This window comes from Leptodactylus fuscus, chromosome 9 (assembly GCF_031893055.1).
Source record: "Leptodactylus fuscus isolate aLepFus1 chromosome 9, aLepFus1.hap2, whole genome shotgun sequence".
Taxonomy (NCBI): domain Eukaryota; kingdom Metazoa; phylum Chordata; class Amphibia; order Anura; family Leptodactylidae; genus Leptodactylus; species Leptodactylus fuscus.
The window spans coordinates 44,297,808-44,325,143 of record NC_134273.1 but is presented as its reverse complement, the minus strand read 5'-3'; the positions used below and the strand labels follow the sequence as shown (position 1 = coordinate 44,325,143).

Sequence of the window (27,336 nt, the reverse complement as noted above, 5' to 3'; positions counted from 1 at the left end):
TGAAAAGTTTGTGGTAGCAGTAACAGCCTGGTGCCATACAGACCCAAAGTCTGTGCTAGCAGTAACAGGCTATTACTACTAGCACAGGCTTCAGGCCTATATGGTACTGCTAGCTCAGGCTTTGGGCCTAAATGGTAATATCCCAGACCACGTGACATCTGGGACATTACCATATAGGCCCGAAGCCTGCTAGGATTAACATCGGATCCTGGAGAGGTGAGTAACACTGTTTATTGTGTTCCCTCACCTCCCCTGGGGCTCCGATTATTATACTGAAAAGACCCCTGAGTATAATAATAGCAGTAGTGGGATCGCGGCCTGGGCCTATTCACTACCGCCCTCCACGGCCTATAATACAAGGGGAAGCAGGGGCAGCAGTCAACAGGTCCGGGGAAGTTGGTAAATATGCTGCTACTTGCTGGGGGATACTTGATGGGGTTTCATGTCCCCCCATCTCTGCCTCCAGTTTGTTGTCCCCCATCTCTGCCTCCAGTTTCATGTCCCCCTATCTCTGCTTCCAGTTTGTTGTCCCCCATCTCTGCCTCCAGTTTCATGTCCCCCATCTCTGCCTCCAGTTTCATGTCCCCCCATGTGTGCTCCCAGTTTCATATCCCCCCATGTCTTCTTTCAGTTTCATGTCCCCCCATCTCTGCCTCCAGTTTTGTGCCCCAGTGTCATGCTGTTCTCTTTCCTGCTCGTTATGTGGCCTCAGTTTCATAGGTCCCTTAGATTATGTCCCCCTTGTATGTGTAACACAAATAAATAGTTGTACTTACCTTCCCACGCTCCCTCGCCGCTCTCTCACTCCACTGATGCCGGCACCCGGAGGAGTCTCTGGGGCCAGCGTCAGGTTGCTATGAGGGGGTGACTGGGATAGGTTTAGCCTAAAAAAAGAATTACAATGGATTTTTCGTTTGGATACTATGTCACCTAATGGCTTGAATGAACAGGCCGATTACACATGCTTTATAGAATAATTTATCTTTTACAATATAACACCTTAACCTTGAGTTCGTATAATCTGACATCTTAACTTTTGAGAATACTAATGCGGAGAACCTATATTTTTTGTGGATGGTATCGGCCGCTATACGAATCCCGTTACTCAGCAAAAATGCTGTGTATCCTAAAATGATATAAATCACTGCCCAATATCAATGCCCAGTAGATTCATTTATACTTCCATATCATACCTATACATCAATATCTAGGTAGGTCATAATGCCATAATGATTTTATTATCTGTGCGTAAGTGCCTGGTAGTGTTAATAGAGATCGTAGTATAAAGCCCGAGATGTACCTAGTAGCTATATTATATGAAGTCTGGGTATGTGATCTTATTGGTCGTGTAGAGCTACTAAAGCGTGAGATACCAATACCCGAATGGGTTAATAAGTTGTGGTATGGACGAAGTTTTAGATGTACTTGTTCGTGTACAGCCACTAGAGCGTGAGATACCAATACCCGAATGGGTTAATAAGTTGTGGTATGGACGAAGTTTTAGATGTACTTGACAGCTGCATCACATGAGGTGGTATGGACGAAGTTTTAGATGTACTTGAGGTGGTATGGACAAAGTTTTAGATGTGCTTGAGGTGGTATGGACGAAGTTTTTGACAACTGCATCACATGAGGTCCGATCATGTGATCTTGCTGCACGTACCTTGGCTCTGGTTGTGGGCGGAATTATTAGATCACATGATCCTGTTGAAGGTAGGACCGGACATTGTGACTTACAGCAGTGGGCATGTTCTGAACTCTGTGGGCGTGTTGAAGGTGCGAGCGAAACGCAAGCCTGATTGGAGGATGATTCTTTGGTAGGTGTGGCAGTGTGTTTAAAAGGCCGGAAGACGGCAGGGCAACTCAGCATTGAATGTGAGCGGCGGTCCTGCCGGCGGTCAGAATGCACAATATAATATATATAGCGGATGTTACCGCTTCCTTTTGTGAGGAATGTTACTTGACCCCTGATGAATCTCCTATGTAGAGGAAACGCGTAGGGTCTTTCCTAAGCTGGTGGTGGTCTTGCTTTTCCTGGTACTGCCTCTGAGAACACCTGGCCTTGGAGACCATTTCCCTCTCTGTTGGCGTGGCATTAGGCCAGTAACCTCAGAGGGGGGTGTGTGTTGGATCCTAGAGCCTCCAATAGCTGTTTTATGTGACAAGCAGTATTTGGAGCAAGCCACTTATTGATTTTTAGGGAGTGAGGGTTTTCCCAAGTGGAGTGAATCAATTTACCCTATCCCTTTTATTTATCTCACAAATCAGATACACTGAGCACGGTGTGTAATATTCATGCTCTATACTTTTAATGAGCTTAATAAAAGTTATATTTTAGATGTTCTATGAGCGGATGGTGTCCTCCGCTTTTCAGTGAATTCTTTTATATAGAGAACACATATTTTCTCCCTGTGGGATATGAAACTGGGGGGAGAAATGGAGGGGAGGACATGAAACTGGGAGGACATGAAACTGGGAACAGCTGGAGGGGGCATTAAACCGTGGAGGTAGCTGGAGGGGGACCTGTCTGCCTCTAGTTGCCCCCAGTTTAATGTCACCCTCCAGCTACCCCTACGGTTTAATGTCTGCTTCCAGCTGCCCGAGTTTAATGTCCCCCTCTAGTTGCCCCGAGTTTAATGTCCCACTTTATCTGCCATTAATTTAATGTTCCCCTCCAACTACCCCTACTGCTAACGACCCCCTCCAGATAGTCCAGTTTCATGTCCCCTTCTAGTTGCCCCCAGTTTTATGTCCCACTCCAGCTGCCATTAATTTATTGTCCCCTCCAACTACCCCCACTGTTTAGTGTCCCCCTCCAGCTGCTCCAGTTTCATGTCCCCTCTGGTTTCCACCAGTTTAAACTGGGGCACCAAGAGAGGGACCTAATACTGTGGGGCAGTTGGAAGGAAACATTATAATGTGGAGACATATAATGTACGGGTGACTGTAGGAGAATTATACTGTGTGGGGGCACATGGAGAGATGATTGAGAATGGGCGGAGTCCATGTAGAAGTGGGTGGAGCTAAATTTGCCACAACGCGGCCCTCTAAAATAGTTTTAATTTCTTATGCGGCCCCATGGGAAAATTAATTGCCCACCCCTGTTCTAGGGGGTATAAAGCTGGGAGAGTCACTGGTGGAGAAGGACCTGGGTGTACTTGTAGATCATAGAATAGATAACAGCATGCAATGACAATCAGCTGTTCTATTAATCCTTAGATACTATCATCAGGATTTCTCACATAAGTACTATCAAGGTGTCTGTGGGATTCCTCTATTGTCCCCCTCTATTTTGCTCTTAGACTTCCTACATTAGCATAGAACCTTTACAATATAATTTGTTTTGGCTTTGCATTATAAAAAGCAACAATTTTATAAAAAGTTATTTCTGGCTCGTTTAGGCCCAGAAGGTCCAGGTTGTATATTCATTATGGTGCAGAGTTCAACAGTTTCTAATATGTAAGTAGAAACACAATAATTAATTAATGCAGCATGTCCATAATCATTAAAAAAAAAAATTACATACTTACTATCGTGTGCTTTTGAGGCACCGGCAGGTTTTCATGTCATCATAATTAACAAAGCACTGAACAAATCTCCACCAAATAAACACCACACTCTCTGATCAGATACTGGAATGTAGGACTATGGGGGAACAAAGCTTTCATAACTTTTTACATTTTATATTAATGTTGCTGTATGAGACTTTGTATTTTTTGGGTACAAAAGACTTTTTGATCAATTTTTATTTTTGAGAGGCAAGATGAACAGAAAACATCAATTCTGGCATCTGAATTTTAATGTTTATGGCATTTATCATCTAGAATAAATAAGATACAAATTTTATGGGTTGTTATGTATGTGGTGATACTAATAGTGTTTTGGGGGTTTTTTTAACAACAGGGGGGGAGTCCATGGGAGGGAAGATGTTATGAATGAAACTCCATAATGTCCCCAATTGATGGTAGACCCCTGATGTTTTCTTTTCCAGCAGCTAAGGGGCCCTGTTAACTTACCGGTCCCCTTTCTGTGATGTCAATTAGAAGCGTTGAAGACAGCAGGGAGAGCCCAAGAGAGATGAGTAAAACTATTTTTTATGTTTGCTCACCTCCCCTGGGCTTTTGTCCATTATACTCTGGGGTCCGAAGAGACCCCCAGAACATAATAGTTTGTGGATGATGAAACCCCAAACGTTTCTGATCGCTATGGGATATTATACCTTGTGAAGGGGGCACTGTGGGACATTATAGTATGTGTAAATGGGGAGATATACCATGTGGAGGCCAGGAAAGGGAGTGCTATGGTGTGTGCTGCAAGCCGATGGCTGGTCAGGTAATGGAGGGGGTGTACAGCTCACCCAGACTACTCAGGTGGGTGAGATGAGAAAACTCCAGGAATGTTTGTTCTCAGCAGACAACTTTCGTCTGCTGAGCATTTTAGTAAATGCTCAGTACTGGGCTGGATTTTTAGGAATGACAGGTAGGATTGGTAGTGGGACCTGTCATTCCACCCCCTTCCAGTCCACACTTTGGGGATGTTCCGGCAGTGACTCAGCTGCAGAGAGTCTCCTCGTCAAGGAGGCTTAAGAAGCCAGCTCCAACAGCAACACTTTGGCAGAGCTTGGCTGGAGAGCTGACAGAGAGGTCATATTTTTTTAGCTGTGTCCTGAATGATTCTACTATTTTTTTTTTGGATTTCTGTTATTCTAGGTGAGGTAACCTATTCTATGTTTAGTTAGAGCCTAGACAGGCAGGTATTTATTTATTTTTGTGTTGTTTCCTTTTGTTGCTGCACTACTTTTTTGAGTGAAAATAAACTCTACCTTTGTTTTGGACTAAACAAACTGGATCTGTGTGTCTATGCCACCCCACCTAGCAACCCCAGATCCTGACAGTGTGCATGTGATGGTTTGTGCAGGCAAATTAAATAGGAGCTTATATAAGAATATAATTTTTATCCTCCTATAAAAATTGTAACTCTAATGAATAAGTCTACTCCCTGTACCTAACTAATGTGATAATTAGGGCCGGTTCCAGATTGGCATAGCATGGCCATTTATTGCTTACATATTATAGACAACTTCTGAAGTTCCTGTAGTTCATCAGTACTGCATTGGTGTGTCATAATTCTAGATCTAATAACCTACTGGAAGTCCAGAGGAGGTCAAAAGATCAACGCCAGCACACTAAGGCAGGATAAACATCTTTAATCTACTTTCTGTCAGCTTGTGCATAGTAAATTGTTTTACCTTTACCCTCTGGAGAGCTGGATTGAGAAAATTTATCATTCACAGCCTTCCACTGTAAGAAAGGAGAAAACCATTTAATGGCAACAATATAGCAGCTTATCAGCATCATATAGTCAAGGAGGGATTGTGTGTGGGAGGCTGTGGCACAAAAAGGGGTATGGTTACAATGTAGGAGCACTACCAGGGGGATGTGAATGATGGGACACATGAAAGCAGACATATAAACAAGTCTTCACAGCAGTCTTACCCAGTGTCCAAGATGAACTCCTGGGGAGCTGCATCGATAATTCTGTTCTCCACTTTGTATCTGCGGCTGGCCACCTAGTACTGACAGTAGTAAGGAGGAAACATGGAGCAAAGTGGTAAATGAAAAATGCAGCTCCCCACATAATGAGGGCTCATTATGCTTCTAAAGTAAGGGCAGTGCCAGTGGCCATCCTGGGCGGGGGGAATCTATGTGCAGTACAGCATGTAATATAGACATCATTGGGTGTGGGACACTGTTGGAATCATTATGTCACATGTAGGAGACCTGTGGAGGCCATTATTTGACACAAAGGAGCACTCTCGGGGTTATTTTAGGGAGTCATTATATTTATGAGAACACTGAATGGGCTACAGAACTGTTAGAAGTCACTTATAATACATAGATAATTTGGGGTATTGCTTGAAAAGGTTTAGAAATACTGGTCTAGGGGTGGCGTGGCCTGCACCTTCATGAGAGCAGACGCATAACTCTCGGCTCCTGCTCTCCCCGCCGGCATACTTGGACCAACTGCCTGGATTCCGGCTCCTATGGGGAAGAAATGACCCCGGGCAGTCCCTGAAACTTCCCTCGCATCTCCGGGGGCCTCTGGTCAAGCTTCCCTGCGGCGGCTCCTCCGCCTGGCTCCATCTACCTTGCGGCCTAACACGAGGCGGCGGCCATCTTGCCCGGCCCTGCCGGCCCCAAACGTCAAGGTACAGCGCTCCTCTCAGCCTGCCAGCGCTGCATAACCTGTGGATAACTTGCCTCCTTCGGAGCCCGAAACTGCTGCTGGTTCTCCAGCTCTAACGTTGACGCTGCTGCCGAATTCAGCTTCAGGGACTTCATGCCTTCAGCATCCCTCTCTGGTGAGTGCTCCCCCTCCCCCCATTGGACTGTAGCATGAGCGGGAAGCCATCTTCCCTGAGCTCCCCGCTGGGCTCTAAGCTGCCTATACTGCACTCTGCTAGGGGCTCTCCCTCAAACCATGTGAAACAACCTGCTGCTGCCCTGGAGAACACAGTCCTGTCAGGGAGTACAGTCCTCCCCCTCTGGACTCCCAGTGTCTCACCCTCCTCAGATAGTCTTGCTCCCCCCAAATGTTGCTGAGACTGATATAGGAGCCACTCCATCTTTGTCTCCATATGCTATCTGTTCTCCTTCCCGGTCTCCCCCTGCCACCCTATCTGGCCCGCATAGTGAATTTGTGCCCGCTGACTTTCCAGCCTCTGCTCCATGGCATCAGTTGCTCGCTAATTTGCCTTCCAGGGATGATTTCATGCTCTTGTTTCTGAAGTAAAGACTGTCTGTCGGGCTGAAATACGTGCAGAGATCTCCACGTTGCGACAGGACCTTCAAGTCATTGCAAATAGGGTCGAGACCCTTGAGAGTGACCATGATCAAACTCGCTCTTCAGTTTCCCAGTTGCAGGACTTTGCTTCTTCACAGTGTCAGGTCATCCTGGACATGCAGCATCACTTGGAGGACTTGGATAATAGGGGGAGACGTAACAACATTTGGATTAATGGTCTACCGGAGGCTACTCAAGCAAAGGATTTACAGGCCACTTTGGAGGGGATATTTAATTCCATTCTGGAGGAACCCCCGACTCACAAAATCAAGTTTGACAGAGCACATCGTGCTCTGCGTCCTAAAGGTGTGGGTTCTTCTCCTAGAGATGTTCCAAAAAGTAGAAAAAGCTGGGCACTCACCGTTGGAAGAGTATAAAAATTTTTGAATCTTTATTTCAGAAATTCATGTTAAAACACAATACGGGAGAAGGCACACCTGGGAGAGGAGAGCGACAGCCATTTTGTGTTGGTAGCACTTTTTCAAGCTCAACAAGCTCTTCTCCTAGAGATGTTATTTGCTGCCTGCACGACTTCACCACGAAGGAAGCTATTTTGTCTAAGACCCGAAATCTCAAAGACTGAGTTTGATGGGGCTAAGATACATATCTACCAAGATCTTTCCTGGATTACCTTGCAGAAGCGGAGAAACCTTCGCCCCTTGCTTCAACTGTTGCAGGATGCCCAAATACCTTATCGCTGAGGTTTCCCTTTTGCCTTGACTGCTCAGAGAATGATCGCTGTGCTACCCTTCGTGTTCACGCTGATCTAGCTCAATTTTGCGAGACATGACTTAACTCCTCATGGACTTGACTTCTCCGGACTTGCCTAATTGGGAGTTGGTGGCCCCACCACCGCCTCCTCCACCGGGTGGACTGTGGTCCCCCCTAGGCGTCGTTCTTGCCAGTCTCCACGACAACGCTCTGCATCTGGAACCCAGCTGAGGACTGCATTGCCTCCTTGAGATGTGTGACTTCTAGTTTTCTCCCTGTGGGTTGTCTACATTGCTTTTCCTGCATATGTACTCATTTCGGTTGGTCCTGTATTTTGCCTTCATTAGCTGTAATTTGCCTGGCGGGTGGAGCGGGGTGTGAGTTTTCCATCTCTTGTTCCCCTTTTCTTTTACCACACCCCCTCTTCCTGCAAGATTTTTGGCCTTCTTTCTTTTCTTGTTTGGTCTCCTGGCAGTGTATTGCTCACTCCTCCCATTCCCTCTTATAGGGCTTGGCCTAGCGGCGAGGCTTTAGTCAGGCCTCGTAGGGTGCATTGGGGACTGCATCCGTTTAGGGCACTTTTTAGCCCTGGTCGGGGGAGTTAGCTCTGATCGACATGTTTATATTTCATGTTTTTTGTCTTCTTTACCTGTCTTGTGTTCCCTTGTTGGTCTTCTTCCCTTTTGTGTTTTTCTTTTGTTTCTGTTTTTACAGGTGTAGTACCCTAGGACGTCTACTTTGGCGGTTTCTGCTGTGCTTCTCCGATCCCCATCCGTGGATTCTTGCTTTAGTGGCCCTGCGTTGGGTGAGATCCCTCTGTGCTTTTTCTACCATATTATTTTCAGTCTCCTTTTTGTTGCTTTTTAATGGTTAATTGTGTCACTTTGAATATGAAGGGTCTGGGTTCCAATGTCAAGCGCCGCATGGTTCTTCGTGAACTTCGGTCCCTCCGGGTGGATGTGGCCTTCTTACAGGAGACCCACTTCAACCAGACAGGCGCTTTTAATTTTGCTCGCCACTACTACCCCGCAGCTTATTCGGCATCTGATAGTCGGAGGAAGGGTGGGGTTGCTATATTGTTGTCCAGATCGTGCCCTAGCTCTATTACGACTTCTCATCTAAATCCCCGTGGGCGCTTTGTTATATAAGGTCAGCTTCATGGACGCCCAATTGTCCTCTGTAACATTTATGCTCCTAACACTGCACAGATTCCTTTCCTTAAACAGGTCCTACAGCGACTTCGGAATTTCTCGGGTGTGGCACTCCGTTTGGGAAGTGATTTCAATATGATTTTCTCCGAGCGTGTAGACCGTTTGTCTCTTGCTGATGCCCCTTTAAATGCTTCTCAGTTGCGCTTAGCCCGAGAGTTCCGAAGTCTTGTTCGATCTGCGGCTCTTTATGACCTTTGGAGGGTCGATAACCCCACTGCTCGTTCTTATACCTTCTACTCTCACCCTCATAAAACACATACCTGGATAGATTGCTTCTTTGGTAATACGCTGACATTTCGTTTTTTGTCAAAGGGCCCATTTCCTGTTCTGACCATGGTTCTGTCTCGGTTACTTTGTTCCCTACCCCTCCCCCTTCTAGGAGATGTCATTGGCGCCTCAATGAATCTCTGCTGCACTCACTTCCTTCCCGTGAAACTCTTTGCCAGCATCTCTCAGATTATTTTACTACTAATGCAGGTTCGGTCCAATCACACTCTGTTCTTTGGGAAGCCCATAAGGCTGTGATGAGGGGACATTGCATCGCCCTAGCTACCCGTATGAAAAAGGATAGGCTAGCTAGGGAAGTAGCCTTGCGTGCTCTAATACAATCCTTAGTTGAAAGTCTAGCAACCCATCCGTCTGTTACTTTACTCCGTCAATTGGTTGTTGCTCGGGCTACACTAAAGGAGGTTCTCAGGCTACTCAACGCCTCTTATTGTATAGTCAACAAAAGGTATTATGAGCGGGGTAATAAGGCACACACGTTACAAGCTAAGATGTTGCGGGACCGCCAGGCTTCGTTGGTCCCCCATGCGATACGTGACCGTGGGGGAGTTCCCCGCCACCATCCGGATGAAATCGCCTCTCTTTTTGGGAATTTCTATACTAAGTTGTATAACCTCCATCCCCCTGAGTCTCGGAATCCTGAACAGAGATTTCGTGACTTGGAGGATTATTTGGCAGCCTGTGATCTACCCAAACTACCAGCCTTGGCTTTGGAGACCCTTAATGTTCAGGTTTCTGCTGAGGTTACTGATATACTAAAAAGTTTGCCCAGTGGTAAGGCTCCTGGCCCTGATGACTTTACCTACCTGTATTATAAGATTTTCCAGGAAGAGCTTGTGCCCCATCTATGTAACCTGTTTAATGTTTTTTGAAGGGTGCCCCAATCCCTCCAACCATGCTTCAATCTCATTTATCTTTAGTCCCTAAACCAGGCAAGGACCTTCAGGGGTAATCCAATTATCGACCAATCGCCTTGCTTAATACTGATCTTAAACTATTTACCAAGATCACAGCCAATAGGCTTAGCGGTTGGCTGCCCTCATTCAAAAGGACCAGGTGGGTTTCGTCCCCTATAGGCAGGGTGGAGATAATACCAGAAGGGCTGTGGACTTGATTGATGTGGCTAACCGCTTGTCTATTCCTACCCTGGTGCTGAGTCTTGATGCAGAAAAGGCATTTGACCGACTTGATTAGTCCTTTATGTTTGCCACTCTTAAACGATTTAGTCATTCAGGAGCATTCTTGACTGCAATCCATTCCTTATACTCAGTCCCTTACGCTGATGTTAAGCTTCCAAATGCAGCCTCATCTCTTTCCCATACAGAATGGGACTCGGCAGGGTTGCCCCCTTTCCCCTTTAATTTTTGCCCTCTGTATAGTACCGTTAGCTGCCAGAATTAGGTTGAATCCGGATATTGCTGTGGTCAAGGTGTGTGATAGGGAATTTAAGATCTCCTTGTTTGTGGGCGATGTTCTTCTTACTCGGACTTTCCTCCACACTACCCTCCCAAATTTATTGGCTACTCTAACAGAGTTTGGGGGTCTTTATGGCTACAAAGTGAATCCTACTAAAACCAAAGCTCTCCCGATTAATATCCCCGCCACCTTCCTGGAACTACTCAAGAGTAATTAGGACTCTCAGTGGCGTGTTACATCCCTTAAGTATCTGGGTGTGCAGCTCTCTTCCTCCTATGCTGGTTTATACTCTGCTAATTACCCGCGTCTATTTGGTGAGCTTCACTTGATGCTAGATAGGTGGCGTCCTCTCCATATTTCCCTTATGGGGAGAATCTCAGAAGTAAAGATGTCCCTCCTCCCCAAACTCCTTTATTATTTTGAGGCCCTTCCTGTTGCAGTGCCTAGAGGCAAGTTGCAGTCTCTCCAGAAAAGTGTGTTTTGTTTCATTTGAAATGCTAAATGTTACCTCATCCCCAAATCCGTGATGCTTGCTGGCAAGGGAGAGGGTGGACTGGCTGTCCTGCATTTGCTATTTTATTACTGGGCAGCCCATCTGCAGGTTATCCCGTTTTGGGCGGCCTCAAAGGCTTACACCAGGTGGGTTGAGGTGGAGAAGCTTTGGATGGCTCCTGTCCGTCCTAATGCACTCCTCTGGTCTCGCTGCCCTCCTCACTTGCCACTCCGCTTCTAGGTCCTATTCGGTTCACCAGAGCAATTTGGAATGCATTTCCTATCTGTTCCCGTGTCTGTTCTTTCCTTTGTATCCTGTTGATTTTTCGATGCGGTCGCAGTGGCCGTAGTTGATTTCACATTTTCTTTGTGTTGTTGCTGTTTTACATGCATATTTTTTCTCTTTGTTGTAAATCTTCTTGAAAAATTTTATAAAAATTAGAAAAAAAAAAAAAAAAAAAAAAAAGAAACACCAAACTAGAGCAATGATGGTGAACAGTCAAGTGCTATAATTGACCAGCTAGGTCATTTCCATAGGCTTTAAATGGAGTAGAAATGTGCAAAGCTCAAGTATAGCTACATTGCAACAGGTGACCATTGTTTTAGGAAATCCCCCTCGTGCTCCCCTGAGGTCAGTTGTTAAAGGGGCTCTATCACTGGGAAAAGTCATTTTTATCTAAACACATGTTTGCATAGGCTTTAGAAATGCTACTTCACACCTATCTTTAGTATGTAGATTGCCTCAGTGGTTTCTGAATAAGTCCGTTTTTATTCATATGCTAATGAGCCTCCAGCAAGTACAGGAAGATCCCAGCAGCCTCCTCTCTTCTATTATCTCCTATGTGTGTGAGGCAAACAGGAAGCTGAGTCATCATCAGCAGCAGCAGTCTCCCATAGGAAACAACAGGAGAGGAGTGCACGATGTATCGTGCAACAGTCTAATTAGCATATGAATAAAAACTGACTTATTCAGAAACCACTGAGGCAATCTATATACTATAGGTAGGTGTGGAATAGACTTTCTAAAGGCTATGCAAGGATGTGATTAGGTAAAAATGACTCTTCCCAGTGATAGAGCCCCTTTAAGGAGTTCCACATAATTTCCTTGTAGGTACAAGTATATCCATGGATCATAGTCACTCTAGCAGGACCTAACTAAGAGAATAGAATGTACACAATTAGGAATGAGCATAACGTGCACTTGTTATCTGTCCACTGCCACCTTCCGTACATCTTCAAAGTGATGCTACATGAACATGGTGGACAGATGATGCCATCATAAGCGGTAATGCATCCATTGTTGCATAATGCTTTGCATAAATTAGATGCCACCATATGACAACAACACTAGGGACAACAGAGAAAAAGCCCATCCTCCAAAAGAAAACAGAGATAAAAATAATTGAAATAGCAACTATGTAAGTGGTGTATAAAAACCACCATTAACACAGAACCCAAAATCCCCTTTGTCCATTCATACAGTGATAGATTGATACGATTATGGATGTCTGTCTTGACCTCAATAAGAGCTTAAAACCTGCAAATGCAGTAAGCACCCCTGGTGGTAACTACAGTTCACAACTTAAAAAAAGTTTTCCTGAGACTTATGAGTATTTCCACAAAATTAATCATATTTCATATAAAACTACTTGACAAAATTTCTGTCATCCATTGAAAACAATTAGCAAAAGTCACTAAGAAAAGCCCAGTGAATTCGCTCTCTGTCAATTTGTGCACTGTTGCCAATATATATGACCTGTAGTCCATCTTCATCCAGGATGAGCATGCTCAGTTTGTCTTGGATTTCCCTAGATCTACTTTTTTTTAAATTGTTTATTTAAAAGGTTTTTCAATATAGGAACACATCATGGCCGAAAGGCCAATGCTAATCCACAAACAAACAAACAAACACAGTTTCAATGCAATGGGAAAATAAATAACATGTCACAAGGAGTAAGGCAAAACCCACAGACAAGGGCAAGACAAGACAAGAAAATACGGGGGTAAGAAACAAGAAACGTGATGTTCCAGTGGATAGGGTAATCACAAAGGCTGGGAGGCCCAAAACACATCCCACAAATTCCAGATAGCGTGAAAGCGCTCCTCCTTCCCTAGATCTACTTAATAGATCAGGGCTTCATAGCCATGCATGCACTATGCCAACAGATGGATTATGTATGATGTACATTGGGGGGGGGGGGAGTATTTAGTCAGCCACCAATTGTGCAAGTGCTAGTGTTTGAACTTGTAATTAATATAAAAGACACCTGTGCACACCCTCAAACAGTCAGACTCCAAGCTCCACTATGGTGAAGACCAAAGAGCTGTCAAAGGACACCAAAAAGAAAATTGTAACCTTGCACCAGGATGGGAAGACTGAATCTGCAATAGGCAACCAGCTTGGTGTGAAGAAATCAACGGTGGGAGCAATAATTAGAGAATGGAAGACCACTGATAATCTTCCTCGATCTGAGGCTCTACGCAAAATCTCACCCCGTGGGGTCAAAATGATCACAAGAACGGTGAGCAAAGAACCACACAGGGGGGACATAGTGAATGACCTGCAGAGAGATGGGACTAACGTAACAAAGGCTATGCTGAGTAACACACTTCACTGCCAGGGACTCAGATCCTGCAGTGCCAGACGTGTCCCCCTGTTTAAGCCAGTACATATTCAGGCCCGTCTGAAGTTTGCTAGATAGCATTAGGATGATCCAGTAGAGTATTGGGAGAATGCCATATGGTCAGATGAAACCAAAGTAGAAGTGTTGGTAGAAACACAACTCGTCGTGTTTGAAGGAGAAACATGCATCCAAAGAACACCATACCTACTGTAAAGCATGGGGGTGGAAACATCATGCTTTGGGGCTGTTTCTCTGCAAAGGGAACAGGACGACTTATCTGTGTCCATGAAAGAATGAATGGGGCCATGTATCGTGAGATTTTGAGTGCAAACCTCCTTCCATCAGCAAGGGCATTGAAGATGAAACGTGGCTGGGTCTTTCAGTATGACAACGATCCCAAGCACACCATCAGGGCAACAAAGGAGTGGCTTCGTAAGGAGGATTTCAAGGTCCTGGATTGGCTTAGCTAGTCTTAAGATCTCAACCCTATAGAAAACCTTTGGAGTTGAAAGTCCATGTTGCCAAGCGACAGCCCCAAAACATCACTGCTCTAGAGGAGCCCATGGAGAAATGGGCCAACATACCAACAACAGTGTGTGCCAACCTTGTGAAGACTTACAAAAAGTGTTTGACCTCTGTCATGCTAAGAAAGGATATATAACAAAGTATTGAGATGAACTTTTGTTATTGACCAAATACTTATTTTCCACCAAAATTTGCAAATAAATCCTTTCCAAATCAGACAGTGTGATTTTCTGGATTTGTTCTCTCATTTTATCTCTCATAGTTGAGGTCTACCTATGATGTAAATTACAGACGCCTCTCATCTTTTTTAAGTGGGAGAACGTGCACAATTGGTGGCTGACTAAATAATTTTTTCTCCCACTATATGAATCATTTCTGGTACGAAGAATGGATAGAGCAGGGTGCACCTAAGAAATGTAGTTTTCAAAGTGAAGCACACAGTTACACACTACATAGTAAGGACCGACTACTGTGGTTATTGCAAGCAGTAATATTACAGTACTGTAATGCCGCGGGCACAGGAGCTAGAAAGAATCTGCAGCTGATTTGGGGGGAAATCCACCCCCAAATCCGCAGCAAATTCCTCCATCTGAACTTACCTTAAATGTCAAACAACTAGGTATACTTAGACGTTTTGGATAGATCTGTGAACTCAAGACTTGTTAAAAATAAAATAAATAGATGGTTGTAGAAACAGAATTTATTGATCTAATTATCAAAGCATAAAAAAAACAAATTAAAAAAAAAAAAAAAGTACAGGGTCTTCTCTAGAGCCAGACTCTGAACTACCTCTTCTTGAAACCGTACTTCTTTCTCTCATAAAAGAGATCTGTTTTGGAACTGCCCAAGTTTACAATTTTGGGGCAACCATCTCTCTGCAAAAAAAACAGAAGTTAATGGTTAAAATCAGCAAAAGGCTCAATCAAATAAAAAAATAATTTTTGTTCACCTAAAACGTTATTTATTTTTGTGTAATCCCCAAAATAAATAAAAATCATGTTAGCCTTTCGTCAGGTCAGTGATGTACCTCCTGAAAATGTATGAACAAACTGAGTGTAGACAGTGACAAAGCGTGTAAGAAGCACTTTCCACTAAGGAATGGTAACAACTAGTTGTATCCACACACCTATTGTAGCCACACATTTGAAGGAGAATGAGCACTGTGTTGTACTGTTCTTCTTAACAGACGAGTCAAGAAAGTCAGCAGGTTCCCTGCAACTGGAGTCTTTTGGAGTTATAAAAATAAAGCTTAAAGTGGTTCTCCCCCAAAAATAGAAATTTAATCCTTAAACTAAACCCCCTCCTCCACCTAACTTTTTTTTTTTTTTTTTTAATGACGAATGAGCTGAGAAATCTCACCCTTCATTATACTGTAGTATGCCCTGTACTAAACACTGGAGAGGGCTTTTTTTTTTTCTTTTAATGTAAATTGTGAGCCCCATATAGGGCTCACAACGTTCATTTTTTCCCTATCAATATGTCTTTGGAGTATAGGAGGAAATCCACACAAACAGGGAGTGAACATACAAACTCCTTGCAGATGTTGTCCTTGGCAGGATTCGAACCCAGGACTTCAGTGCTGCAAGGCTGCAGTGCTAACCACTGAGCCACCGTGTTACCCCACCCTGCCTAACTTCTAATTGACGTTATTTAAAAAAATAAAATAAAAAGTGTGGCTAGTAACAAATCTGAGTAACATCACCAGGTCATTTGCAGCCACTGCTGAGGCAACTGATTGGCAGTCACATGCGGCCCAGGACTTCCAGCAGCAGTGTAACCCGGAGGGCCGGGGACAGAGGAGTATGTTTTCTTTTTATAGGTTACACCTAACACTAACATTTCCTCTTTTGGTCCATTGAAGTATAAGGGGGTCTGTTTTATAAGAAAATGGAGGAAAAAGTCCTCCATGCAGGAATTTTAATTCTGCAGATTTCCTCTGCTCAGGCAGACACTGCGACAGAGTCTCCAACAAAGTGCTTTGGGTGCAGATGTGAACTTAGCCTTTCCCAGCCTCCTCAGGGATTTGTCCAATTCCTGCATAATCCCTTTAATACCTTAGGACAAAGCCAGTTTTGGCTTTCAAGACAAAACAACTTTTTTCGTTTTTTTTCCCCATTTGTTGTATTCTGAAAGTTATATTTTTGGATGGCATCATTTTGGGGTAACTATAACTTATTGACTAGAGGTTATGAACTCTTTCAGCATCAGATTAAAAACACCAATTCTGGAATACTTTAAATTTACCTTTAAACAGGGCATCACTACAATTTTGGCAATACCCAATGTATATATTTCACGTCTTGTTACTGTACAACTGCCTTGCTTGCTTTGTAACCCCTTTTATTTCAGTTATTCATTAAAGGTACCATAGTCCCAAGACTTCCACTTTGTGTCTCATAGTGATAGCAATGCTACATTTTTCAACTGGCTAACATGGTACTAAACATTTTTCTTCTCCGCTATGGCTATTTCTCTTGGACACTTCATCAAGGTTTGGTCTTTAGCAGAAGTGAGGTTTTGTTTTTTTTAAGCTATGCAATTACAAAATCAGATGGGAGGGAGGTTGAAAAGCTCATATGATACCACCATAGCTGGGACTGTGGTTATTCATCAAATATTTGCTATATTTTAAGCAATGTAAATGCATCTAATTTTTCAGTTGCTCACATCTTTCTCTTGAATGGTGCACTCCTTGCAATAGTAAGCGTCTGATACTCCAGGGCCTCCGCAGATGACACAACGACCTTGGTAGGAACCATAGTTACATTCATCACAGATCCGCACTAGCGTACAAGGGCGCACATAAGAGTCACAAATCACACACTTTCCATCACCTACAAAAAAAATACAAAGAAAACATTTTTTTTTTTTAGCTGAGCACAATCAATAATGCCGCTAACAGTAACATATATATATATATATATATATATATATATATATAGTGGGGCAAAAAAGTATTTAGTCAGTCACCAATAGTGCAAGTTCCACCACTTAAAAAGATGAGAGGCGTCTGTAATTTACATCATAGGTAGACCTCAACTATGAGAGACAAAATGAGAAAACAAATCCAGAAAATCATATTGTCTGATTTTGTAAGAATTTATTTGCAAATTATGGTGGAAAATAAGTATTTGGTCACCTACAAGCAATCAAGATTTCTGGCTCTCACAGACCTGTAACTTCTTCTTTAAGAGTCTCCTCTTTCCTCCACTCATTACCTGTAGTAATGGCACCTGTTTAAACTTGTTATCAGTATAAAAAGACACCTGTGCACACCCTCAAACAGTCAGACTCCAAACTCCACTATGGTGAAGACCAAAGAGCTGTCAAAGGACACCAGAAACAAAATTGTAGCCCTACACCAGGCTGGGAAGACTGAATCTGCAATAGGCAACCAGCTTGGATTGAAGAAATCAACTGTTGGAGCAATAATTAGAAAATGGAAGACATACAAGACCACTGATAATCTCCCTCGATCTGGGGGCACCACGCAAAATCTCACCCCGTGGGGTCAAAATGATCACAAGAACGGTGAGCAAAAACCCCAGAACCACGCGGGGGGACCTAGTGAATGAACTGCAGAGAGCTGGGACCAATGTAACAAAGCCTACCATCAGTAACACACTACGCCGCCAGGGACTCAGATCCTGCAGTGCCAGACGTGTCCCACTGCTTAAGCCAGTACATGTCCGGGCCCGTCTGAAGTTTGCTAGAGAGCATTTGGATGATCCAGAAGAGTATTGGGAGAATGTCCTATGGTTTGATGAAACCAAACTGGAACTGTTTGGTAGAAACACAACTTTTCGTGTTTGGAGGAAAAAGAATACTGAGTTGCATCCATCAAACACCATACCTACTGTAAAGCATGGGGGTGGAAACATCATGCTTTGGGGCTGTTTCTCTGCAAAGGGGCCAGGACGACTGATCCGGGTACATGAAAGAATGAATGGGGCCATGTATCATGAGATTTTGAGTGCAAACCTCCTTCCATCAGCAAGGGCATTGAAGATGAAACGTGGCTGGGTCTTTCAACATGACAATGATCCAAAGCACACCGCCAGGGCAACGAAGGAGTGGCTTTGTAAGAAGCATTTCAAGGTCCTGGAGTGGCCTAGCCAGTCTCCAGATCTCAACCCTATAGAAAACCTTTGGAGGGAGTTGAAAGTCTGTGTTGCCAAGCGACAGCCCCAAAACATCACTGCTCTAGAGGAGATCTGCATGGAGGAATGGGCCAACATACCAACAACAGTGTGTGCCAACCTTGTGAAGACTTACAGAAAATGTTTGACCTCTGTCATTGCCAACAAAGGATATATAACAAAGTATTGAGATGAAATTTTGTTACTGACCAAATACTTATTTTCCACCATAATTTGCAAATAAATTCTTACAAAATCAGACAATGTGATTTTCTGGATTTGTTTTCTCATTTTGTCTCTCATAGTTGAGGTCTACCTATGATGTAAATTACAGACGCCTCTCATCTTTTTAAGTGGTGGAACTTGCACTATTGGTGATTGACTAAATACTTTGTTGCCCCACTGTGTGTATATATATATATATATATATATATATATATATATATATATACACACACACACACACACGAGTGCTTTCATATACTCTTTTTGGATGCAGTTTCTAATGCCAATGCCAGAAGTAAAAGAAGGTATAAGATACTGTATAGACAAGATTCTACTTTTTTTCTTATTTAAATACATTCTACTCCTAATTTTAGCTTCAAAAAACGGCAAATCAGAAAGCACCCTCAAAATAAAGCAAAGTCCACTGCATGGAGAGGGACCTATTATGCTTCCACGTAAAGCATCAGCCTCTTCTAATATTTCACAGCAATTCTGTACAATGTACAGGTAAATCACAACAATTAGGCCTTATTCACACAACCGAGCACACAAATGTGAATGAGCCCTTAAGCAAGTCACTCACTTGAGATAGCTTTGTGTCAAATGTAGGTGTGGCCCTAGCCTAAAACTTTGTAAAAGGTGGTCAAGAAAATCAGAAGATGACTATGGATTAAGATTAAAGTTGACCACAGACATAAAGCAGTGCTCCAAAACCTACCACTTTGTTGGGAGCTAATAAATTCGTGTATTGCTAACAATGTATTTCTTCAGGGACAGTAAACTAACACTAACACTAAGGCTTCCATCCTTCGGGTCTGCTTGGAAACCCGAAAGATGGAAACCTATCTGCTTAAAAAGTGGTTACCTGTGGAAACCATACACAATACTGGAGCTATGCTTGCCAGACTTGCCAGTTTTAAGCAGAAATGGGGACGGAGTCCCCAAATGCTAGTGTGGCCCTGGCATAAATGTTATTTTAAAAACATGAAAATTGTATAGCCTGAATGATAAATGTTCCAGTACATTGACTTTTATTGGGGGCCACCAACCATATTATACGTATGGCCAGCTTAAAGGGGACCTTTCATGTCCTCGGGCACACGCGGTTTTATATATCACTAGAAAGCCGACTGTGCGCTGAATTCCGCTCACTATCAGCTTTCCCATTATGTGCCCCTGGTGAAGGGCCATCGGTGCGGTTACTGTAGCTCTTCAGTGTCAGAAGGGCGTTTCTGACAGACTGTGAGGAACACCGCTCCTCACAGTAGAGTCCAATGTGCTGTACTGTCAGAGGGGGTGTTCCTTACTGCACAGACTAGTACTGGGGGGGAGGGGGTTCCTCACCGTTTAGCGTCATCGCTGTTGGTTTTCTAGCGGTAAATCAAAACAACAGGTGCCCAAGGATATGAAAGGTTCTCTTTAATGTAATCACCAAACTTGTACCAATTATTTATCATATACATTATATTTAAAGTACTTACATTTTTCGCATAGTCTTCCTATAGCTGAAATTGAAATAATAAAAAAGTTAAAAGATGACAGCAGATTAATAATAACCATGATCTTCAAGTACAAAATTCACACTGCAACAAAACTCAATAAAGCCACACTTAGAATATTCGTGCAGATAGAAAATCCCTCCAGCAACAAAATTTTACAGGTAAGCAGTAAAATTTAAGTCTCACATGTACAGGATAAATAAGGAAGGGGGAGGGGGGGGGGGGTCATACAAATCTAATATTACAAGATACCAATTATTTATTACAAGTATTTAATATATAATATGTAATATAATAAATAGTAATATAAGGTTTTTACCGATAAAAATAGTTTCTCTTGAGGGATGAAAGTGTATAATAATCACCTCTCACTGGTGATCACACTTGCACAGCTGCCAACAACATGGCTTACATTTGGAGCATCCTGAAGGAAATACCTTTTACAAATGATGTACATTTACATCAGGGTGTGTAAAGTGGTTGATAAACAGTCAAAGAAAAGCCAACTGTAATAAAAACTATTAAGGGAAAGTTCACACGTAGGAATCTGCCTTGTATTTGGAGATGGATTCAGTCCCGAATCTGCCTGCCATTGTTTTCAATAGGAGGCAGAGATTGCCGCAAGAATTGGGGACCACAGAAGTTGAGCCTCAGCATTAAGAATGAGGTCATATGTCTAGGATTTGATATGCTAATAGTACTTAGTCCATCTCCAATGCAAGTGAATAGGTTTCCACAACCCTATTCACATACATCTTTTCTACAGTGACAGTAATTCATGGTGTAGCGGCCTCCTCTCCTCCAGTAGTGCGTCTCTGGTGCTGGCCTGTAGCGCTGACATTAGTGGCTCACACACATAGCTACAGCAGTCATGGCAGAGAAAATATACAAAGAAAACTGCTTGTTTTTATTTTACACAATTCCCTGCTTACACCAAAATCTTTGTCCCTGGAGCACATTATGTCCTAACACCCCCCCCCCCCTCCCTTCTTTTTCTAGACTGTGGCAGGTTTTTGTTGATGTAAAGTTGGCAGCCTTTGCGTCAATTTCTGCGCCTACAGCCCGGACACGTCACTATGAATACTCCAGGCAGGACACGGCACACACACAGAACCAAGTCCCGGCTTATGAATGAAAACCGCGCCATATCTGCTGCCTAGAACCACACTGACAACCGAATGCCCAAACTAACGCACAGCCTCTAAACGTTACTCTCCGGATCTGTGTGAACTTACCCACGCCAGCTTGTTTCCTACAGAAAATAAGATCAGGGTGATGTTTCGCCATGTCGCTCTCTTGACAAGGCCAGATTCAGCACGCCAGTTCTGCGTCTCTAGCCTCGATCCAATACTCACTGCTGATTGGACGCCACGTACAGTGACCTATGACCTCACTGAATTCCCGCTCACGTGGCTAATGCCATCCGCTCTCGCTGGGTCGCAGGCTGGAGGACACTATGATAGGGGGAGTCACGTGCTATAAAGTCATGTGACTCTTCCAGGGGCATATATAGTGCACGGCTTTCTCTTGTATGTTGTGTAAGCTGTACAGGCCGGTGAAGAGATGTGGCTGGTGTGGTGCTGTATGAGGCTGTGCTGCCTTACAGGAGCATTTATGTGTAGGTTTGTGTGAAGGTGTTATTTTACTTAATACAACATGTTTATTAAATATGGCAGCAATAGGGGACAGGACTCTACTATTTTGTAAAGCTTGATAGTACTTTATTTTTCATGATTCAGACCCACTATTAAACCTCAGCCCCACTCACTTAAAGGGGTTGCCTGTGATCAATAGAAATCCCTCCACTAATCTAAACGCCCTCCTACCTTCTAAATAACATAACTAAGCAAAAATGTATCGTTACCCATATCCCAGGGACACTCTCTGACTGATGGGATTGTCATGAATACTCCCCAACAACCCCCCACCCTTCCCATCTACTCCATTATACTTGCTTTCCAGGCTTCTTCCTGCAGGATGGCTCCTTTTCTAACTATCGCTGCCTCTCCCAATCCTGCTCTGTGCACTGCTGCCAATAATTCACCATGTGCAGTAGAGGCGGATTGTCTTGATGGATCATACCGGATGGCGCTCTTCTTATATACTCTCACCATGCAAACTTACAAATTCTAGTGGCAGTTTTTGGTACTGTAGTGCTGCCTTATGGACCTCAGTGGGACAGCGCTTGCGTACCTAAGGACTCTGCTGCAGTGAGTAAGCAGCATGACCTCAAAATCCGCTCCAAACTCCTCTGTGTGAACAGATCCTTAATGCGTACCTGCCGTTTCACAGGATTTTTCAGGATAAGCTACCATGTGTGTACATAAGATGTAACAGTATTTCTAGCCAGATTTTTACCCTTATTGACAAAAGGCGCCCTAAAAGAATTGTTGGATTGCTGTACAATGTAGAATGCAGTTATATAAACTGCCACAAGATGGCATAAAAGTTATAGACTCTGATATTATGCTCCGGACAGAGCCGCTGCATGCAGGTGCTGCACTGTAATCTGTTAGGCTAAGGCCCCATAGGCCGAAACCACTGTGCTAAAGCGCTGCAGGAACAACCGTGGCATGAACTTTGTTACAATTATGAAAAGAGTCCAGAAGTAAGTGGCACTGTCGCTTATATTGTATTTATGCTGTGCTGTTATGCACCTTATATTTCTTAATAGCATATGGATACTGTCACAAAAACAAACTCCTGGGTGGTGCTCTACATCCCAATATGAAGTAAGGTAAAGTATATGGAGGAAAAAGGGGGGAACTCACCCATTCGAAGAGTTTTTCTTAAAAACTTTATTCTTTATGAGAACATCATGTAGTAAAACAAACCAGGAGGGAGGATTGACATGCAATGTGTGGGCAACAGCCGTTTTGCGCACGGGCACTTTCTCAAGCCAAATATGTGACGTGTTACAAGTATGTGTTATTGTTTCAATTATATCTGTGAGAAAGCCGCCGGCGTTTCCATAGATATAATTGATATGCTCTGATTTTCAAAACCGCAACGGTTTTGGAGGATTTATTGGAAGAAAAAGTAATTTTTCATTTTTACGTCCCATTGTTAATAAAATCTATGAAACAGCTGTTAGGTCAAAATGCTCTCTCTACCCCTAGATAAATTCTATGAGGGGTGTAGTTTCCAAAATGGGGTCACTTTTAGGGGTTTCCATTGTATTGGTACTCTAGGGGCTCTGCAAATGCGACATGGGATGTGAAAATTATTCCAGCAAAATCTGCCTTCCAAAAACCAAATAGCGCTCCTTTCATTCCAAGCCCCGCCATGTACCCAAAGTGCTTACTATACCCCTTGATGAATTCTGTGAGGGGTGTAGTTTCTAAAATGGGGTTACTTTTGGGGGGTTTCCATTGTTTTGGTACTTTAGGGGCTCTGCAATTGAGATATGGTGCATTAAAACTATTCCAGCACCATCTGCTGTTCAAACGCCATGTGTCGCTCCTTCCCTTCCATGCGCTGCCGTGTGTCCAAAAATAAGTTTACATCCACATGTGGGGTATTTCTGTGCACGCGAGAAATTGCACAATAAACTGCCATATGCATTTTCTCCTTTAACCCTTTGTGAATGTGATAATTTTAGGTCTAAATTAATGTATTAGTGAAAAAAATGAAATGTCTAAATTTCACCTCCATATTATTTTTATTCTTATGAAATGCTTAAAGGGTTAACAAACATCCCAAATGCTGTTTTGAATAATTTTGAGGGGTGCAGTTTTGAAAATGGGGTGATTTGGGGAGATTTCTATTATATAGGCCTTTACAATTCCTTTCAGAACTTAAGTGGTCCCTAAAAAAAAAATTAGTTTTGGGAATTTTCTTCTAAATCTGGAAAATCGCTGTTACACTTGTAAGCCTTGTGACGTCCAAAATAAATTTAAAAAACAATCAAAAGATGATGCCGATATAAAGCAGAGATATGGGAGATAATATTTAATCATGTATTTGGGTGGTATGACTATCTGCCTGAAAAGCAGAGAATTTCACAATTTTTTTTTTTCCAAATTTCCATCAAATTTTCTATTTTTTTTAAATAAATGCAAAAAAAACAATCTCAAAATTACTGGTGTAAGTTAAAGCATCTCAAAGTTATTGCCATTTAAAGTGACACATGTCAGTTTTGAACAAAGAGGCCTGGTCCCTAACGCACTTTTGGGCTGTGTCTTTGAGGGGTTAAGGGGAAAGGGATATATAACACATGGACAAAATTGTTGGTACCCCTCGTTTAATGAAAGAAGAACCCACAATGGTCACAGAAATAACTTTAATCTGACAAAAGAAATAATAAATAATTGTTGTGACAAGCCACAAAGCTTCTGGGAGAATGTCCTATGGACAGATGAGACAAAAATCTAACTTTTTGGCAAGGCACATCAGCTCTTTGTTCAAAGACGGAAAAATGAAGCATATCTTGAAAAGAACCCTGTCCCTACTGTGAAACATGGAGGCTCTGTTATATTCTGGGGCTGCTTTGCTGCATCTGGCACAGGGTGTCTTGTATCTGTGCAGGGTACAATGAAATCTCAAGACTATTAAGGGATTCTAGAGAGAAATGTGCTACCCAGTGTCAGAAAGCTTGGTCTTAGTTATGGGTCTTTCAACAGGGCAATGACCCAAAACACACAAGCTAAAACATCCAAGAATGGCTAAGAGGAAAAGATTGGACTATTCTGAAGTGGCCTTCTATGAGCCCTGGCCTAAATCCTATAGAGCATCTTTGGAAGGAGCTGAAACAAGCCCTCTGGAAAAGGTACCCTTCAAACCTGAGACAACTGGAGCAGTTTGCTCATGAGGAGGGGGCCAAAATACCTGCCTTAAAAGGTTGAGCAACAAAATATTAAGTTACAGGAACCGTCATTTCTATCCAGGCCTGTTTCATGATTTTTATTAAAATAAAAAAAATTCTGTTGAAGCATGGTTGAAAAGCAATGTCTAACTTTCATTTATTCATTTTCATGGAATTTTTATTTAGAGATGAGTGAATATACTTGATTGAATACCTCGGCCGCATAGCTCCCGGTGGAGGGAAGGTGGGAGGGGCAGTAAAAATTCTAAGCCCCAGAAGTGTTTTTGCACCGGAAGCTATGCGACCAAGGTATTTGATCAAGTATATTCGCTCATCTCTATTTATAATCTTCTGTATAATATTAAATTGTATAAATGTATTTATAGACTTCCCTTTACAGACATTATGTTCAAATTCCTCTTGGAAGGAGGAGGTAATAAAAGGCATTTCACCTGATATAATGGAAAGGGTATCAGGGATTTATGGAAGGGTTTATTGGAAAATAATTTGTTTTGTTTTCCCCATATTTGACCTGTTGTTGTAGAGCTCTTTTCCTTACTGAATGTGTGGCTGACTGTTTGGAGAATGTGTGCTTCTGACTAGTGGTGGATATAGAATATTATCAGGCAGGTGTGTCTTAGATTTGGGTTTGGAACAAAATTTTATATCATTTTCTACATAATGTCTATGGTCCCTATTAAAGGGATACTATCACTCACACACAATTTTTTCTAGGTACCACGTTGGAATAGCCTTAATAAAGGCTATTCTTCTCCTACCTTTCGTAGTCTTACAATGCTGTGCAAGCGGCCATTTTCTCGTGGCCTGTGGGCATGCACAGTCTGCTCTGCCCGAGGCCTAGAAGTTACAAGACACCGCCAGAAGAAGAGGATGCTGCTAACAAAGATTGAGGCGGTGCTGGAGAGAGTTCTCTAGCAGCATTGGGGACGCCCCCAGTGCTGTTTGAGCGCTGGGGCCCGTCCCCAGTGCTGCGAGAGAGCTAATTTGCATACCGAGAAAAAAAGGGATTGTAGGCGAACGGCGGTGCGAAAAAGACGACGGAAGGTAGGAGAAGAGTAGCCTTTCTTAAGCCTATTCCGACATGGTACCTAGAAAAAAATTGTGTGTGAGTGATAGGATCCCTTTAAGTGTATTGTTTTTTACTTCAAAGATGTTCCACTCTATGTTGTGCGTTAGAGTTCACAGGTCCTGGCTTATCCTAATGAAGTCTGGATGGTTGTTATATTTCTCTAAGGGCTACTTCACACGGGGGCAATGAGGCAGATTTTGACCACAGATTTCACCTCAAAATCCGCCTCCATACAATGGTGGTCTATGGAGACTAACGTTTGTTTTTCCGCTAGCGACATGACTTTTCTTCAGGCGGATTTCGCCTGAGGAAAGCAATAGAAGTGAATAGGAGGTGAAAACTGCATCGTGTTTTTTTGCAAAATAACGTGGTGCATTTTTTTGGTGCTTTTTTTTTTTTTTTTTTTTTGCAAAAGAGGCAACCAAAAAACGCAACTCGTTTTTTTATGGTCTATTCACTTGAGGGGAGGGGAAAACTGCCTGGCGTTCTCTGAAGCGGGTTTTTACTAAAAACCGCTCCAAAAAACGCGTCAAGGTTCAAAAACCGCTTCCTAATTAGGAAGTAAAGAATATTGTGAATCAATATATACAAAAGAATGCTAAAAACTGCTACTAATAATTGCTATTGACATAACATATGTGTTTATCATTTTAAATCTTGCTGTTCAGAATACTGACAAATTTACATCTTGTTACAGTAAGGGCTCATTCACACGTGGGCAAAGGAGCGGATTTTGACAGCGGATTTCGCTTCAAAATCCGCCCCTTTACAATGGTGGTCTATGCAGACCGCCGGGCTTCTTTTTTCCGCTAGCGGACATAGGAGGGGAAAGCCGCGACCGCAATGGTCGCGGTAGGCGGGTTTTGACCAGAGAGAGACGCGGCTCGCCGCTTCTCTCTCTGTGTCAAAACCCGCGCGGACGGTTCACATGTGAACTGACCCTAAGTCTGACACTGTCTGATGTGCTATATATACAGATCATCCCACAAAATAGATGTGTTTTAGTATTGTATATGTGTAGGTGAAATTTATTCTACATTTTCTGATTCTTTTTTTTTTTTTTTTTCTTTTTTTTTTTTTACTGTCATTTGTGTAAATCTGAAGAATGGGTGTGTACCTTATGTTCGCAGGTGAAACCCTGAAACGCATTATCTATCTGTGACACATAATTAAATAAAAGCCTGGTTTCATCATATCCTAAGGCATTTATTGTTTCAATCCAAGAGGAGCGCATCAAGAGGATTTGCGAGCCATTGGCTCACAGAATTATCTCTTCCACAATTAGAATCCCCAAAAGGAACCCTCCCCTTTTCACGCTTCCACATTACCTCACACGATATGATGCCGTATCAGACTGTAACTTTATATGTCCATACACCAATTGCATGTTAAAGGGATTCAATCATTAAAATTAATTTTTTTTTTGTCCCTAACACGAAGGAATAGTCTTAAGAAAGGCTATTCTTCTCGTA

The 27,336-nt window shown here is 42.9% G+C and overlaps 3 protein-coding genes across 3 annotated transcripts in view; 1 reads left to right on the top strand and 2 right to left on the bottom strand.

Moving 5' to 3' along the window:
* PMM1 (phosphomannomutase 1) overlaps positions 1–27,336 on the bottom strand; it is a 131,303-nt gene that overhangs the window by 2,028 nt on the left and 101,939 nt on the right. The window lies entirely within an intron of this gene.
* GTPBP1 (GTP binding protein 1) overlaps positions 1–27,336 on the top strand; it is a 144,317-nt gene that overhangs the window by 114,930 nt on the left and 2,051 nt on the right. The window lies entirely within an intron of this gene.
* On the bottom strand, positions 14,856–21,309 carry PHF5A (PHD finger protein 5A). Its single transcript, XM_075287865.1, has 4 exons — positions 21,206–21,309; positions 19,953–19,976; positions 16,775–16,941; positions 14,856–14,982 (listed from the first exon to the last, which is right to left on the bottom strand). Exons 1-4 carry the CDS (start codon positions 21,255–21,257, stop codon positions 14,893–14,895), a joined length of 333 nt encoding a protein of 110 aa, XP_075143966.1. The 5' UTR covers positions 21,258–21,309; the 3' UTR covers positions 14,856–14,892.